General features: G+C 46.6%; 3 protein-coding genes across 3 annotated transcripts, besides 1 other annotated feature; 2 read left to right on the top strand and 1 right to left on the bottom strand.

Annotated features, from left to right (window-relative positions):
* The first annotated feature begins 173 nt into the window (after positions 1-173).
* On the top strand, positions 174-6,429 carry SPO72 (Spo72p). The gene has a single exon (XM_018855374.1). The coding sequence runs from the start codon at positions 453-455 to the stop codon at positions 5,955-5,957; it is 5,505 nt and encodes a 1,834-aa protein (XP_018713158.1). The 5' UTR covers positions 174-452; the 3' UTR covers positions 5,958-6,429.
* Positions 6,430-6,804: 375 nt separating this feature from the next.
* Positions 6,805-8,400, top strand: CNT (Cntp; the record flags this gene model as incomplete). Its single annotated transcript, XM_018858435.1, has 1 exon — positions 6,805-8,400. The coding sequence occupies one exon, from the start codon at positions 6,805-6,807 to the stop codon at positions 8,398-8,400; it is 1,596 nt and encodes a 531-aa protein (XP_018713157.1).
* Positions 8,401-11,219: 2,819 nt separating this feature from the next.
* On the bottom strand, positions 11,220-12,833 carry METBIDRAFT_19161 (uncharacterized protein; the record flags this gene model as incomplete). Its single annotated transcript, XM_018854847.1, has 1 exon — positions 11,220-12,833. A coding segment is annotated over one exon (1,614 nt), but the record flags the coding sequence as incomplete, so codon positions are not given.
* A 3,398-nt stretch (positions 12,834-16,231) lies between these two features.
* Positions 16,232-16,393: a sequence feature (Protein overlapping with rRNA (METBIDRAFT_36135, OBA22674.1) was converted to a misc_feature.).
* Between the last annotated feature and the right edge of the window lie 276 nt (positions 16,394-16,669).

Genomic DNA, 16,669 nt, shown 5'->3' with positions numbered 1-16,669 from the left:
TCTTATCTAATCGCGGCTCGCCTGATACATAGTCACAATAGCAGAGAGCAATCACACCAAAAAAAATAAAGAAAATCAAAAGCTTGGTGAGATTTTAAGTAGTACAGTTCCCAATGAATAATGTCTCCTGCCAAATCTGCAGTACTCAATTTGGAAAATCGCTGTTCGACCTTCTGCCTATTAATCCTGGATATTCTGCTTATCCGTCCAGCATTTACGCGCGATTCGTGAGCGCTCACGCTTCGTACTACTGCCCCACGGAATAATAACCACAATACAAAACACTCAAAGCACCCCAAACCCCGGTCTTTTCTATCGAAATTCCGGACCGCTGCCTCTGTTTTAGTGCCAGTGCCAATTTTCGCGGCTGTTTTCCGCCCCGCGGTCCTGTTTTAGCCGCACCAGAGATACCCCACATATTAGCGCCATCCAAACCCCCTTTTCCGCCGCCAATGTATCTGAACTGGATCCCGCAAAACATCCAAAAGCGGGTGTTTCTATATATCTTGCAGCAGCTATCGCTTTTTTCCGGCATCGAGCTCCCCAACTTGGAGGAGGTCTCATTCAACAACATCCACCTTCGCGATGTGGCCATCGATCCCGAGAAAATCACCCAAATCCCAGGCCTCCGGCTCCGCCACGGGCTTCTCCACAACGTGTCCTTGAAAGGAAGCGTGAAAGAAGGCGCAAATCTCGAAATTGCGGGCGTCGACTTGGTTGTGGCGCCCAGCATCGACAACTTGGTCCAGGATATCGAGAATGCCCAGGCGCTGTTGGCGCAGAGCTCCGCGGATTTGACGCATACTATTTTGCTCGACAGCTCCGTCTCTTCCGACACCTCAGACCCAGATTTCGGCGATTTTTCCGGGGTTTCTGGGCCCGGTCTGAGCTCCTCTATTCCGCACGGTTCCGGCAAGAATCTGCCGCTGGTACCCGGCAATTTGCCCTCTTCGGAATTGCCCAGCTCTCCAATGTCGGCAGACTCGTCGAAACGCCCCTCGTCCTTGGGTGGGGTTATGTCCAAAGCAATCGACATGGCGCTTCTGAAACTCCAAATACGTGTCACGAACGTCACCGTGAAGATCGTCATTGAGCCAGCTGACCTTATATTGAGGATTGAGGAGGTTGTGTTTTCCTATAAAACCGGCATCAAAATCCTTAGCATCAAGGGATTGACTGTGGCCGTGGGAAGACCATTTTTGGACGCTGGTATACGTGGACGATCAAACGATGGCTCAAGCTCGGGACCACATCAAGAAAACCTCGATAGAAACTTCTCGAAAAACCAAGAAAACCGTGAAAACGGCGAAGATAGTTCTGAAAGCGATCAAAGTGACGACCAAGATGATGATGAGGTGGTAGAGGAGCCTTTAATGGACAGCATGATTTTCACGCCCGAGGAAGCGAGCTCTATCTACATGAGTGCAACTTCGCAATCATTTGCCAAAACACCCGAAAAGATTCCTCCACATTCCAAAGACTCTTCTAACACAGCATGCCTATTACATGTCGATTGCATCGATGTTCTGTTTGAAAACGTGTCGCCGCTTTCAAACGTGAGGATTGACATTCAAAACATCAAAGTTGCTGCTGTGCCTCTTTTTCCAGCTGCATCTGTTGTTGTAAACAGTCTCTCGAAGCTTTTCAAGCTTAGCCTCCATCAACTCAAAAAACGCAATTCTCTCAACAAGCCAAATGGGAAGAGAATGCCATCTCACTTACAGTCATACGGTAATTCTGCGGCTAATGAAGCCAATAGCGAGGCCTCTACAAGCTCAGGAGCCCTAGACAAGCTTCATGTGAAATCCCTAGAAGTAAGTCTCACATCGGCACTAAACACACAGGGCTCCTTTGCATCGTTTGAGAACGAGGTGAGTCTTATTTTCTCCAACTTCAAGATGAAAATAAAAGATGAAAGTTTGACTTACGGAGGGCTAGAGGCATTTGAGATATTGAGATATTTTAAGGGTCAGAAAAGCCATATTTTCGAGTTCAACTCTGCGGATAACGCTGCACCTCATAACAATTCGGAATTTCAACAAGAACAGAAGATTTCCGAAGAAAAGATTGCAACAAGAAAAGCGGATGTCAGATTTGAATACCTGAAGATAAACCCGAATAATTCTTTGGATACTGAGCTCACAATCCTCATTTCGAAGCCTGGCTCTATGTATCTTGATGCTCAGGTCTTAAAATACTTTCTCAATCTTTCGCTCTGTATTTCGGCTCTCGACAAACATTTGAACATATTGCTCAAAAGTGCCCGACAGTTCAATGAGATTTTGAATCCAGGGCTGCCCGTGACCCACAGCTCTCATGGTAGCTCTAACGCATATACCCAGGTAGTAGTTCAGACCGCATCTTTTGAAGCAGATGTGAGGCTATCTGCGACAAGCATTTTGAAATTTTTTGTGCTCCCTATATCCTATAACAAAGCCATGGATCAGCTCATTATACCAGGAATAAACATGTATGAATTGAGTGGTGATCTTAAAACACAGATATTGAAATTTTCAGAAATTCGAGGAAACTTGGCAACCACTAAATTCGACTCGTTTCATTACTCTGCGGGTAGCTCTGCTCCACGAAAGGCGGCACTTAGATCCTCAACTTCCATCCATGTTGGTGCTATTAGTGGAACGATGACACGCGATCTGCTTTCGGCCTTAATGAGCAATATTGGGTATTTCTTACTCGCACTTGAAATTGCAGATAATGTGAACTCTTTGAAAGTTACCCTTGCATGTGAACTCAGTTCTGAAAAATCAAATTTATCGCAGAGCAGCAACCTTCTTAACTCAATCTATTCCCCACAAAATAGATACAGACGTATGAATAATGCCCAGATTATGTTTGGTGACGTTCAGAGTCTTCCTTCGACCATTAAATTGACCCTTAATCTGTTAAGGTTTTCCTTAACGGATATTAACAAGACTTTTGGAGGCTTGAATCTTAAGGCCGAAAGATTTGAACTTCTTCGACTCAACAATAGATTTTGCGGTCACGTCACCTCACTTCTGGTAATGCGTACTTTAGTTGCTGAATCTTTATTGAATCACATCTCAAATGTACAAAGTCAGTTTCCCATGATTCAGTTTCGTCAAAAGGGGGATGAAAAACTCATCTTTGAAGTTGTCTGTCGAGGTTTTATGCTCAACTATCATGTAAACTGGCTGACATTGTTGAATTCTGACACAGACAAAAAGTCCTGTCCAGCTAGCGAGCAGAAAATGAAAAGCACTGAAAGTGAGATGGAAATTCGCATGATATATCACGATTTTGCTATTGGTGTGCTTCCTGGAAGGCTCAAAAGTAAATTATGTTTGACAGCCATGACTGGTAGTCTGGACATTGCGTTGAATTACAATCGATTTTGCTTCAAAAGCTCATTTCGTGATCTTAAGGTTCTTTTGATAGACGACATTCACTTTCTTCGTGACATCACTACCGTGTCCGGGTCCAAGGTACAGTCAGAGCTAATTAGATCAGGCTACGTTGATATTGGCTTCATCAATCTTCTTCATGTCGGTATTGACGTTGACAAAAACTGTACTCGTTTGAAACTGGGTCAACTAGAGGAAACCAATAGACTGTCCGGGGTAGACCCCAAGATTAACATTGATCATTTCTGTTTGGACACTTGCGCTGATTCTGCTCATACGTTTTTGCAAACAATGAATGATCTCAAAGAGCCCATGTTGTTCAAAGACCAAGAAAAGTTTCGACTTCATGTGAAGGATGATTTTCTTATGCCCGATGATATATTTGAAAAATTGAAAGCTTCAGAAAAAGAAGATACTCCCAAATTGCATAGAATCCCGAGCAGAATGACCAAGGACGAAATTATCTTTGTTGATAATTATCGTAGCGAACAGCATTCTGATGAAGAAGTCAAAAATCCTCGCAAGCCAGATCTTAATACGTCCTCCTGTTCCTCGGATCAAGGATCATCCATTCGAGTTGTCGAGAGTTATTTCAATGATGAAGAACACACCGAAAAGAGATCCGAGAATCCATTTACATTGTCGTTAAATGTCAGGTGCGCAGAAGTATATCTACATGATGGTTACGATTGGAAATCGACAAGAAAGTCCATCAAAAGCGCTGTCAAATCATTGGAAAAACGATCTCATGAATTAGACATACCCAAGCTTGAAGAAAATTCATTGCATGGACGTGATTCATCTGATTGCGACAATGAAGATTTGGTACATTCAAACTTGAAAGATCTGGAGGGAGACGAACATCATCTGATAGCAGATCTGCAAAATTTCATGCTTAGACAGACAATATTTGAATCAATTCACATAGGGACTGATAAAAGTATCGGGGCTTCGAATCTTGTTGAGATCATCAATGCTCAGGTACGGGGTGATGGCGAACCGGAAGAGCTAGAGCCTCAAGCTCATACAAATGTGAAGATTGACAAGACTTTCAAAGACCTCAAGCTTCGTCGGTCCCAAAGGCATAAGATATCTGCCGAAATACATAATCTTTCTGTGAAAGCCAAATTCTACGATGATGAGTTGTGTGATGACCATTTTTTGTTGCCTACATCACAATCCAAAGTTGCAAATAATACTGAAATCCGATTGGACACGATTGAAATCTTAGACAACGTGCAATCGTCAACGTGGAACAGAATGTTGACGTACTTGAATGCACTTGGAAAACGTGAAATAGGAAACAATATGCTTGAACTAAGCATCACGAATGTGCGGCCGGATTCACGAATGCCATTCACGGAAATGATTATTGCTTTAAAAGTTCTTCCACTAAGATTGTTCATTGACCAAGACACACTTGGTTTTGCAACACGTTTTTTTGGATTCAAAGACTCAAGATTTGGTCTTCCTGCTGAGGAAACACCATATTTTCAAAAGATCACAATTGATCCCTTGCGGATAAAATTCGACTACAAACCAAAGTCAATTAATTATGCAGGTATTCGCTCGGGGAACAATGCTGAGTTGGCTAATTTGTTTATCTTGGATGGCTCAGATTTGAAGTTGAAAAAAGCAGCTGTCTATGGAGTTCACGGGTTTCCAAAACTTGGTAGGGGACTTGCGCAAATTTATGGACCGTATATCCAGAAATATCAGCTCTCTGGGCTTCTTTCTGGTCTTGCGCCCATAAAATCCATAATCAACGTTGGAAATGGCGTCCGGGACCTCGTCAGCCTTCCAATTGAGGAATATAAGCGTGATGGAAGAGTGCTTCATGGTATTCAGAAAGGCTCGATTTCTTTGGCAAAAGTCACTGCCAATGAACTTTTGAGACTTGGAGTCAAGCTCGCTTCGGGCGCTCAAGTTGTTTTAGAGAATCTGGAAGAATACTTTGGTGGAGAAGGTGCTTTGGCACGTAGGTCTAAAGGAAGATCTCTGCAGCAAAAGCCAAAACCACCAACAAAGCCAAAAACTGACAAAAGAAAAAATTTACTTGAATCATCACAGATACTAAAGGATTCCGTTGTCCGTGATCCGGACCTCTTACTGAAACCTATCCAGTACCTTCATTCAGCAATTGACGAAGAAGATCTGGATTCTGAGATCGGGCAATTGCAGTCATCCATCCTATTATTTGACAGTGAAGGTGAGGACGAAAATGAAATTGAAGAAGACCTGACCGAGGAAACAGAAAGAAAGGTTACAAGCTTATATTCTAATCAACCTTCAAATGCCAAAGAAGGGTTTAAGTCGGCATTCAAGGCCATGGGACACAACTTCAAAGGCTCGAAGAAAAAGTTCAGTGTTCTCAAAAGAGAATTAAAGAGTGCGGATACACTACAGGAACAAATTGTTTCGGTGGCCCGAAACTCACCGGTTATTGTGATACGGCCCTTGATTGGCGGAACCGAGGCAATGATGAAGACTCTCATGGGAATAAGCAATGGAATTGATTCTCGGTCGTTTCAAGAGAGCCACGATAAATATAGAACGGAGAAGAATGGCGAGTAATTTCAGCAAACGAAATAAAAGTCATGAATACCACACCTTAGTTTTGAGTTTAAATCTTAAATACGCGTAACCCGCATTGCAGGGATTGGACAGCCGAAAATCTACTTTAATCTTAGGTTTGATGTCTTGTTCGCCGAGCTTGGGTCTACCCCGCATGGCGGCCACAAGTATGCGGCGTTACCGACGATTTTTTCTCGGAAAAACATTGTGCCACTATAGTGGGTCTGCATATCGTCCACGTCTCGTGTTGACAGATTTCTCGTCTAGCAGAGCTAACCTTGAAACAGCCCCCCTTTTTCTCAAACATTTGTGGGGTTCACAAACTGTTTTGGCTTTTGAATCGAATATATACCGAACAAACGCAAATTAAGCCCCAACATTTTGCAGGAAACAGCAAAAATAAAAAGCTAGATCTTTCGCTGGACGCGCGGCTCTCATTTCGCCGTACGAGTCCTTACCCTTTGCAGCAGCCTTTAGCGCATTCCACCGAGGATGCATGGTCAAATGATTTATATGCAAAGACACGTACGGCGCTGAATTGCTTTTTTGCCCTTTTAAAACAAGATCAGTCGCCTCGATGCCGTCTGCTTTTATTGTGGGGTCGCTCTTCATACTTTGAACAGATCGTTCATTGCGGCCGACTTTGGCAATTCCAGAACCTTTCAACTTTGAAACTTGCTTCTCCATCTCACCAGCCAAATCGTAAGATATGTCCGACCAAATCGAAACTAAACGAAGCACTCTGCTTCTGGAGGCAGACATCGATAACAAGGCAGAATCCCAGAAATATTCTTACGATGTACAAGACTCTGTGCATGAAGTGGCCACGGTGAAATCCCTCGGACGGATGCAAAAATTGAAGCTTCGGTTTCCATGGTACAAAACGGCAATACATGCTCTTGTAGGGAGTTTTTTCACTGCATGGTGGCTTTCGATAATAATCCAGAAAAACCACAGACAACAGTGGTTGATACCCACAGTCTTTTGGGGCATGATTATGGTTCGCTTGATATCGTGGCACACAAAAGTACTAAAAAGAACCCTTGCCATGGCCCAAATAAGCTGGAACTTTGTTTGCGATATCATCTACAACCAGTTGCTTCCGAAAAGATTATACCGATTGCTTTCAGGTGGTGCCATAACCCTCGCGGTGATCTTGATTGGTACTTTTGTATCTCCAGAAACTGCATACTCCAAAAGAAAAGACAGGGCGATCTCTTTCTTTGGTCTAGTGGTCGCAATCTTGGGTTTGTTTGTTACCTCCAGAAACAAGTCTAAAGGCAACTGGAATGCTGTCATCGGAGGCGTCTTGATGCAATACATCATTTCTCTTTTCGTTTTGCGGACCAAGTGTGGCTACGATATTTTCAACTTCATCTCTACGTTGGCCAGAGAGCTATTAGGTTTTGCCCAAGAAGGTGTTGCTTTCTTGACCAATTCGGAGGTTTCTCAGTTAAGCATGTTCTTTTTTACTGTGTTGCCTGGCGTTGCATTCTTCGTCGCGTTCGTTCATATATTCTACTACTACGGTGTTGTACAGTGGTTTGTGTCGAAGTTTGCGAAATTCTTCTTCTGGAGTTTGAGGATCTCTGGTGCCGAGTCCATCACCGCCTCTGCCTCGCCCTTCCTTGGCATTGGTGAGTCTGCGATTTTGATCAAAGACTTCCTTCCGTATTTGACTATCGCTGAATTGCACCAGGTGATGACGTCGGGCTTCGCCACAATTTCTGGTGCTGTGCTAGTGGGTTATATTGGCTTGGGCTTGAGTGCACAAGTTTTGGTGTCGTCTTGTGTCATGTCGATTCCTGCCTCGATAGCCGTCTCCAAGCTAAGATGTCCAGAGACAGAAATCTCCACAACTAAAGGCGACGTGCGCTTCACTGAAAATATCGATGAAAGCAAGGCCGCAAGAAATGTCTTGCAGGCTTTTTCGGAGGGTGCAAATTTGGGACTCATCACTGCTTCGACCATGATGATTCAGACCATGTGTATTATTGCGCTTGTTGCCTTGGTCAATGGTATTTTGACGTGGTTTGGCCAATTTTGGAACATCGAGGCTTTGACCTTGGAGTTAATTTTGAAGTACATCTTGTACCCAGTCACTTTTCTTTTGGGCGTACCTCGAGACGAGATCCTCATGATCTCGAATTTGATTGCCAACAAGTTCATCCAGAATGAGTACGTTGCCTATACTATGTTGATCAACGACGCTCCCTACAACGCCATGTCAACAAGAGGAACTCTTATTGCCACGTATGCACTCTGTGGGTTTGCTAATCTCGGCTCCATGGGTATAACCTTGGGTGTGTTGAATACTTTAAGCCGGGGCAAAAGATCCGGAGACATTGCCAAGAACATTGGATCAGCTTTATTCTCGGGTTTGATTGCTACTTTGATGTCTGCAGCAGTATCAGGCATGGTGGTCAACGATTCTTCTCTTTAGACAAGAAGGAGGAGTCTCTTTAGACAAAAAGGAGGAGTCTCTTTAAACATGGGGAGTTAGCGTTAAATATCGCTCTGGCTATCTTTAAATTTGAAGACTCTGGAAATCCAAATTTGATATCACTGACTGCTTGGAGAATTAGCATTTCTTGACAATAGTTGACTCTTAAGTTTTGTTTTCTCTGTTCCACATCCGTTTTGTACATAAAGTTGAGTGCTGGCACTCACTTTTCTCCACCAGCGAGAGCAACTCGCTTTTTGCGTTTTTCGTCTCTTTCTAAATGCAACATTTCGAGTATTGAATTTGCTTCCATGTGCTCATTCCAGCAGTTTCAGAAATCCATGTGTCGTTTTTTTTTTTTGTCCCTGCACATGCTCCTGATTTTCTACAATTGTCACAAATCATACTTTAATTTTCAAAGGGCTTTATGGAAAAACACGATTTGTACTAATTGTAAATAACCTGTCGAATAACTCACCAAAACCACCTGCGTAAGATCTCGGTCACGTGGATGAAACGGTCAAGGCCCAGTAGCAGGATGAACGTAATCAGAGGCGCGGCGAGATCCGAGGAAACTCATGGTAAACGTGTACATAGTTCAACATGCGCTTAGAGAACCTAGATTTTCACGACTAGCAAAAGGAACACAGTCCGTAATACACTCAAAGATATCAAACCGAAAGGGTCAACAGTAAACGGTATACGGTCTCTCTAAATACTACATGCCAGGATTGGACCCATGTAATGCACCTGATAATCATATCAATTTCCTCTCGCCAGTTGGATCTAAACTTTGCAGCTGACTACTCTAGGATCAATTCCATGACACAATTCACGAGTCTACTCGCTGGCAATCATCACTGCATACAACGGACAACTGAGTATTTTCGGAATGAAACACGGCCGGCACTTGGAAACTCAAAGTGTAGAACGGGCAAACCAACCTAGGCCTTCGGCCATGATCGCATATTTCTACAAACCGCATCTTGATTTGACAAAAAATATATTACTTAAATGTATGAACTAGTATCATAAAATGCCCGGCCTGATAAATGAAGTTGTTTGTAGAAAGAAATTGGATATTATAGCTCCGTTGCTTAGCACTTGCACTGCTCGCACAGGCAGGTGGAGCACTTGCAGGGCTCACATTGGCACTTTTCACATTGGCACGCCTTCTTGCATTGGCAGGCAGATTGAGCTGAAGAACAAGGACACATAACGGATATTTTTTTGATTGTGATTCTAGAAAAAAGTGGTTTTGACTTCGGATTTCGTGGGTCGTCTGGGATTCTTATATATTCAGATTTGCGGTATTTGTGCCTCTGCGTGCATTGTGCGGCCAAGGCTCCTGTGTACGCACGGCTGGTCACTGTGGACTGCATATGTCTAGGGCGTGATCATCTTATGAATAGTCACGTGACCAGACATTTTTACTTCAGCCGCTCCACGGTCAAAGAGACCGCTCAGATCTCTGGACTCAAAACTTTGTTCCAAATAACCGCGAACTTTGCAAATACCAAAAGAAGCATTGCTCATTTTACCGTGCAGCGAAAATTGGCCGGCCAGTCGTATATAATCCATGCAGTACATCACGGGTATGCTTGGTCAGATGGATGTGAGAATTACGAGTTTTGCTCTGGAAAAGTCCATGCGACGAAAAACGCGTGTATGCACGATGTTGGGTCTTGTGCAGGGGCGGAACTGATGTTCATTCGATTTCACAATCGTCACCTGGACAATCATCAGATTCAGAGATATAAAGTTGGTTTTTGATTTTTCGTGACTATCTAAGCAGTGATCTGGTGTATTGGATGTGAGGCGGATTCGTAGAAAGCGAACCCTTCTTGAGCGGGCGAAAAGAGACCATGTGTGGATCAGCACTTGTCCGAAAGAGCCTTCACATGGCGTATTGACGAGATCATTTCAATTCCTTAAAAAATCTGCATTTTTCTTTCTTGATGGAAATCGTTGACCAGTAGCGCAATTTCATACTCTACTGCTGCTGTATGTGCCTAGTTAGGTGTTCAAAGACACTAATTTTGCATTTCCCGTCGGAATTCACTGCATCGAACTCGAATCATCCGTGTTTGGAAATGCCCAAGCGTTAGATACCTTTCTTCTTTCCCTTGTTTCCATGACTGGTGCATACTTGCTCTGCCGTTATACAGTGAGTGTCGCGTGGATCTGAATACTTTGTCTCCATGTCAGGCAAGTTCGGGCCCAGCTATGAAACGGAAAATGTGCATCTACGCTTTTGAGGGAACATGGAACGCCTTGCTTTTGGCCAGGGGAATGTTGCAGCAATGCAGATTGGATCTGGGAAAGCCCGAATAGGCAAGGTGATTCCATCATAGCTAGCTTCCGTTCCGTACTGCGAAGTATATTCAATGGTGGCTTCAGAACCCTCGGCGTGGTCCAAAGAGTTGAAGTTTAAGCCCGTCGACATTCGACATTGTGGAACCCATCAGGGCACAAGGGTATATAATAATCAGCGGAATAAGAAGAGGGGACACGGCAGTGTCCTGTCGCCGACGTCACGGTGTGAGCACTTCCTGCGTCGGCCGTTCCCGGCCGGCCCGGGCAGTCTGGAGGCAGAGAACACGCAGAACATGGAGACAGAAAGGCCTGGCTCTATTGGCAAAGAGGGCCGTGCCATGACAATTGCCGGCCCGCGTCTGCAACAAGCCCATACCCCTCGTGGGCCCCGGGCCGCAGCGGAGCACTCACGGGAGCTCCTCCTGGATGGACTCTGTCTCCGGCGCCTCGGCATCGACGCGCTCGAGAGACACGATCACGCAGGTCATCAACAACGCGAGCAGCGCGAAAACACCGGCCAAGACCAAGAAGATCACCTGCGGGTAGTTCCAGCGCGAGAGCGCGGTCTTGTAGAGCGCGAGGATGGCCACGGGGCACACGATCGAGAACACGTTCTTCACGATCGCTATGCCGCCAAAGACCTCGCCGATCTTGGCCTCCGGGTAGAACTTGATGATGGCGGAGTTGAGCGCCGGCGCGGCCACGCACGACACGGAGTTGAACACCAAGCAGCCGAGGAACACGGCGCCGCTCCGCGCCGCGCCGAGCCCGAGGTGGCCGGCGCACTCGCAGGCAAACGCGAGCACGACCACGGCAAAGTCGATTTTGTCGAAGCGCCGCCTGTTGGGCCGGAGCCCCAAGCGCCCCTGGCACACGTTGCGCGTGAGCACGGGCGACACCACGACCAACATGACGGCCCGGCCCAGGCACGTGACGGCCATCAAGCGCCCGATGTCGCTGGCCGCCCACTGGAACCTGTACACGCCGTAGAGGATGTACACCTCGCCCATGGCCGCGCCGAAACTGGTGATCAAGCATTCGGCCACCACCAACAGGAGCACGGCGACGCGCGTGCGGGCAATGGCGCGGTGGCGCAGCCGGTGCACGCTGTCCCTCGGGTAGAACACAAGGCGCACCGGGCGGAGGAAGTTGAGCGAGCGGCACACCGCGTCGCGGCGCCGCGGCGGCGCCGCCGCCCGCAACAACGCCTTCAGCAGCGCCAGCGAGAGCGACCGCGACATGCGGCGGGCCGCGGCGCCGCGGGACTCGGGCAACACGAACACGGCGAACGCGAGGATGCCGAAGAAGAGCCAGAGCTCGAGGCGCAACGGCGCGAAGTCCGCGCCGCCCAAGCCGGGCCCGTACGTGGCCGCCGGCTGCGAGGCCGCGGGCGCGTGGCGGCGGAAGAAGGCAAGCACGGCGTTGCCCGCCACCGGGCCCGTGGACATGCCCGCGAAGAAGCACGCGACGTTGATGCCCATGTAGTACGTGCGCTGGTGGGCCTCGGCGATGTCCGACACGTAGCAGTTGGCCAAGGTCAAGACGGCGAGGCTGCCGCCCGCGCAGTTCAGCACGAGCTCCACGGCCACCAACAGGCGGGCCGGGAGCGTGGCGTACAGCGCCATGAGCGTGTACTTGGCGAGAAGGCCCGCCGCGGCGCACAGGAGCGCCGCCACCAAGAACACCTTGCGCCCGTGGCGGTCCGAGAGCGGGCCCACCTTGCCCAGCGCCACCATGACGGCCACGCCGCGCGCCACCGAGTACGCCTGCTGGAGACTCAGTACGAGCACCTGCGTCTGGCCCGCGTCGCACACGTCCTGCTGCGTGCGGGCCTTGACGGAGTTGCACGCGAGCCGCAACTGGATCATCTGGCGCGTGCCCTCGGCGGACGCGGTGGCAAACGCAATCAAGAAGATCACCGTGCCCATCATCACCACCGACGGGCGGCGGAGCCAGTGGAGCGACTTGTGGTGGCGCCGCTGGTCGCGGAGCCACGTGGCGTCCTCGTCCAAGAGCGCGGACTCGTCGTCGACGATGGCCGAGTACGAGTCGTGGGCGGCGTGGCTGAGGACGGCGGCCTGCTCGGGGTTGGCCTGCAGGAACCGGCTGGCCCGGCGCCCTGTTTCTTTTTCCAGCGGGGCCTCTGTTTTCTTTTGCAGCGGGGGTTTTCTCGTTCCCGGTGCGGTGCCTGTTTTGTAGTCCAGCAAGGTGTCTTTTTTGTAGTCCAATACAGTGTCTGTTTTCTTTCCCAGTACAGTGCCTGTTTTTCTTCCCAATTCAGCACCTGTTTTGTAGTCCAGTACAGTGTCTGTTTTGTAGTCCAGTACAGTGTCTGTTTTTCTTCCCAATTCAGTGCCTGTTTTGTAGTCCAGTACAGTGCCTGTTTTCTTTCTCAGGACAGTGCCTGTTTTCTTTCCCAGGACAGTGTCTGTTTGGAAGTCCATTACAGTGTCTGTTTTTCTTCCAAATTCAGTGCCTGTTTTGTAGTCCAGTACAGTGTCTGTTTTTCTTCCCAATACAGTGTCTGTTTTCTTTCCCAGTACAGTGCCTGTTTTGTAGTCCAGAAAGCTGTCTCTTTTCTTTCCCAATTCAGCACCTGTTTTTCTTCCCAGTCTCGTCTCTGTTCTTCTCTCCACCACATCACCTGTTCTCCCCTTGGTCTCGGCATGGGCCATTCGGGCGTCGCTTTCTTCTCCTGTGCTGGCCTCGGCCATTTGCCCGGTCTCTCCCATCTTGCCGGCACGGCCCATATTTAATTCCACCTCCATGGTCTGCCCGGCTCTGGCCCCAATCTTTTCCACACCCTTGCCTTCCAAGCTCCCGCCGGCTCCTTCGTCACTTCTTTGATTTTTCCCAAATATAGGCTGCAAAGACATCGCGGCCCTGTGCTTTCCTGCCCGTTGCTATCCTTTCCTATCCTTTAGCTCTTTCAAGCCTTATCCTTCGATTCCTTTCAATCCTTATCCTTCGATTCCTTTCAAGCCTTATCCTTCGAATCCTTTCAATCCTTATCCTTCGAATCCTTTCAATCCTGCCTATCCTTTCAATCTTTCAATCCTTTCCTCTCCGTTGCGATGTGTGGTACCTATGGAGATATAGATATATATCGAGATATGTATGGAGATATGTATAGAGAGTAGCCTATCTTGGCTGAGGGTGTTGGCAGCTGGATATAGACTGACCCTGCGTACAGAATACGGGCGTGGCGAAGATGTCAAGAAAGGAAGCACAAAGCCGCTGGCCTCGTGTTTTCTATTGTTCCCAGATCTCGGGGAAAGCCCCGAATTGGTTTGCCGCCGATGGTTCCTGCTTCTTACGATAAGGGCTCCCGCGTTGCGCACGGCTCCGGATTCCGCATCCGTTCCGAGCCCTTGCATATAGCAACATGGCGAAATCACACCAGAGAAAACAAACCACCGGCAAACAGGAGAATATCAGAGCGAGGCTCCAGCGGCCTGAGCCAGCGTTGTAGCAAAGCAGATCCAGCGAAATACATCTAACGAAAAAGCCTCCAACAGCCTCCAAAAAATTTAACTTACAACGACATCTAGCTTACAACGACATTTAACTTACAACGACATTTAACTTATAACGACGTCTAGCTTACAACGACATCCAACTTACAACGACCAACAAAACAGATATAATGAAACATCATGATTTGCACTCCACGGATCTTGGGTTTGGGCGACAATGTCGTGTGCCCGCTCTCGGCTTTATTGCAATTATTGCATATTGCGCCTCTCGGCTATTGGGCTGAAGCCTCACCGGTGGACGGGCCCGGAACGGCCCGCCCGTAAGTTCCGACACCCGCGCCTGATGAAAACTCAATTATTAAATGAAAAATTGCTGACTAAGTATGGAAGCTTATCCCGACGCTCGGCCGAGGTGCCGGATGCTTGGGAAATTAACGTGGGGCCTCGGCCCGTTCTGTTCATTCGCGTGTTCGCTGGCCTGTCAGAAAACACCTTGTATGGTTGCTTCTCGTGATTTCGGATCTTCTTTTTCACGTTTTTTCTTTCACTCCCTTTGGATGTACTTTCTTTAAGGCATTTCTTTGGTTATGAAATTCCTCATGACACCCGTTATAGCATGTTTTACGTAGTTTTTTGTGACAGCCTTTATGACATTCTCTTTGAAATTGTTTTGTGAAAAGCTTTGACGACATTATTCATGACTTCTTTATGATATCCTTCATGACATTCTTGATGACATTCTTTTGAAACTGTTTTATGAAAAGCTGTGAAGACTTTTTATGCGGTCCTGACATGCGTCATGACATTCTCTGGACATTCTCTGGACATTCTCTGGACATTCTCATTGGAACACTCTGATGACAACCTTTCAAGACATTCTTTATGACAGTCCTTATGACATGTTTCATGACATTTGCTAGGACATTCTCTTTGGAATGGCTTCATAAAATTCTAAAAAACTCTATGTCATTCTTGATGTCTCTTTATGACAGTCTCCATGTCATTCTGTATGACATCTTTCATGACACTCTTCATAACATTCTTTATGCCCTGCTTTATGACATTCTTCCAAAACGTCTTTTTGGAGTTGAGATCCAAGCTTAATTACTTTTCTGCCATATATAATATCATAATACATAACTATTGGGGGCATAATTAACCCCTCTTCATGACTTTCTCGAACAACCTGGAACACTACTTACTATTCTTCCTTCTTTCTTCCTGATCTTAATCCTGAAAACAAGCCTTCTATTATCCGGCTGTGATGTGTTGATACTTCAAAATAGGCATAAACGAGTCGCACGACCATGAAATCGTATGTTTTGGGAAGATTCTTTTAATAGAAGGAGCAAAACTACAAAATAATACACAAAATTTAAACATGTATACAATTTCAAAAAACGACAGTCTCCTTCCATTAGTCAGGGTCTGGACGGTCCTCGTGGCCCGCTTCTCTCTAAGTTTAAGTTCACGTCATTGGTTTCTAGAATAAGTATCGTGCAGTAGTCGCTCTAACTCAGAGGTGATTCACTTCGCCCCGTCTCGAGTGTATAACTGGAATATCGTGGTCTTCAATTATTATAAATATCAAGTTCGTCAAGGATGAGTATTTAGAATAATTTCCCTTTCTTTCCTTTCCCTGTTCTGACAACCCCAATCCCAGATTGCATCTTTATTGCTCTTCTCTTCTTAGCTCCTAATGATCTGTAAATACGGAAGGATACTCTGTGCAAAGAAGACGTGGCACTGTTATACAAGCTACATGAATTAGTACAGTTTTTTCGAAGGCCTGTGCATCCTGAAAACTTCTGCCTTACTGGAAAAACTGTATGTCTTCTTTAGAACATATTCTTAGATCTTAGCCCGCTCACGGGTCCTTAATTCACCACAAACCAAAAGCATCACTTCAGAAATGCTGAATAATGCATCGCAAGCCATGCAATTAGACTCTATATCTCTTGGAGAAGAACTAGGAAAGTGCGGACTGAAAAGACTGTTTTTACTTCTGGCATCTAAAAACAACTGCAGCAAGAATCTACAAAAAGATTGCAGCACCACAATTTCGCATATGGTCTCCCACTACACTACTCAGTGTGGCCCTATGCAGCTTAACTAACGTTGATCGGACGGGAAACAGTGCTTCCTGCATGGTATGGCCGCAACCGGAATATATTATGAAACAGCCTGGAGCTGTCTCTTAAACTACGAGTAGATCGGTTTATAGATAGTTCAGCCTTAGTGGATAGGCCTAGTCTATCTGTCGTATTCTCGATGTCTAAAAAGTGTTATCCTTCTTCAGGGATGTCTCAGCCTCACGCTCCTTTATAGTTCGGAACCCTTCTATACAGTAGGTGAGGGGTAACCCCGATCAGGAATGTTTAGACTCTTCGTCCTTCGTATTATACAGGATGCCCAGAATCTATAATCTGGCTCATGTCGTATCATAACATTATCTCCCCAAAATTAGAATGTTCGTC

The sequence above is a fragment of the Metschnikowia bicuspidata genome, assembly GCF_001664035.1.
Source record: "Metschnikowia bicuspidata var. bicuspidata NRRL YB-4993 chromosome Unknown METBIscaffold_1, whole genome shotgun sequence".
NCBI classification, from domain to species: Eukaryota; Fungi; Ascomycota; class Pichiomycetes; order Serinales; family Metschnikowiaceae; genus Metschnikowia; species Metschnikowia bicuspidata.
This window is presented reverse-complemented; position numbering and strand designations above follow the sequence as displayed.

What these genes read in the sequence shown, in the direction of transcription:
- SPO72 (XM_018855374.1), top strand. Translation starts at nt 453, where the DNA reads ATGTATCTGAACTGGATCCCGCAAAACATCCAAAAGCGGGTGTTTCTA.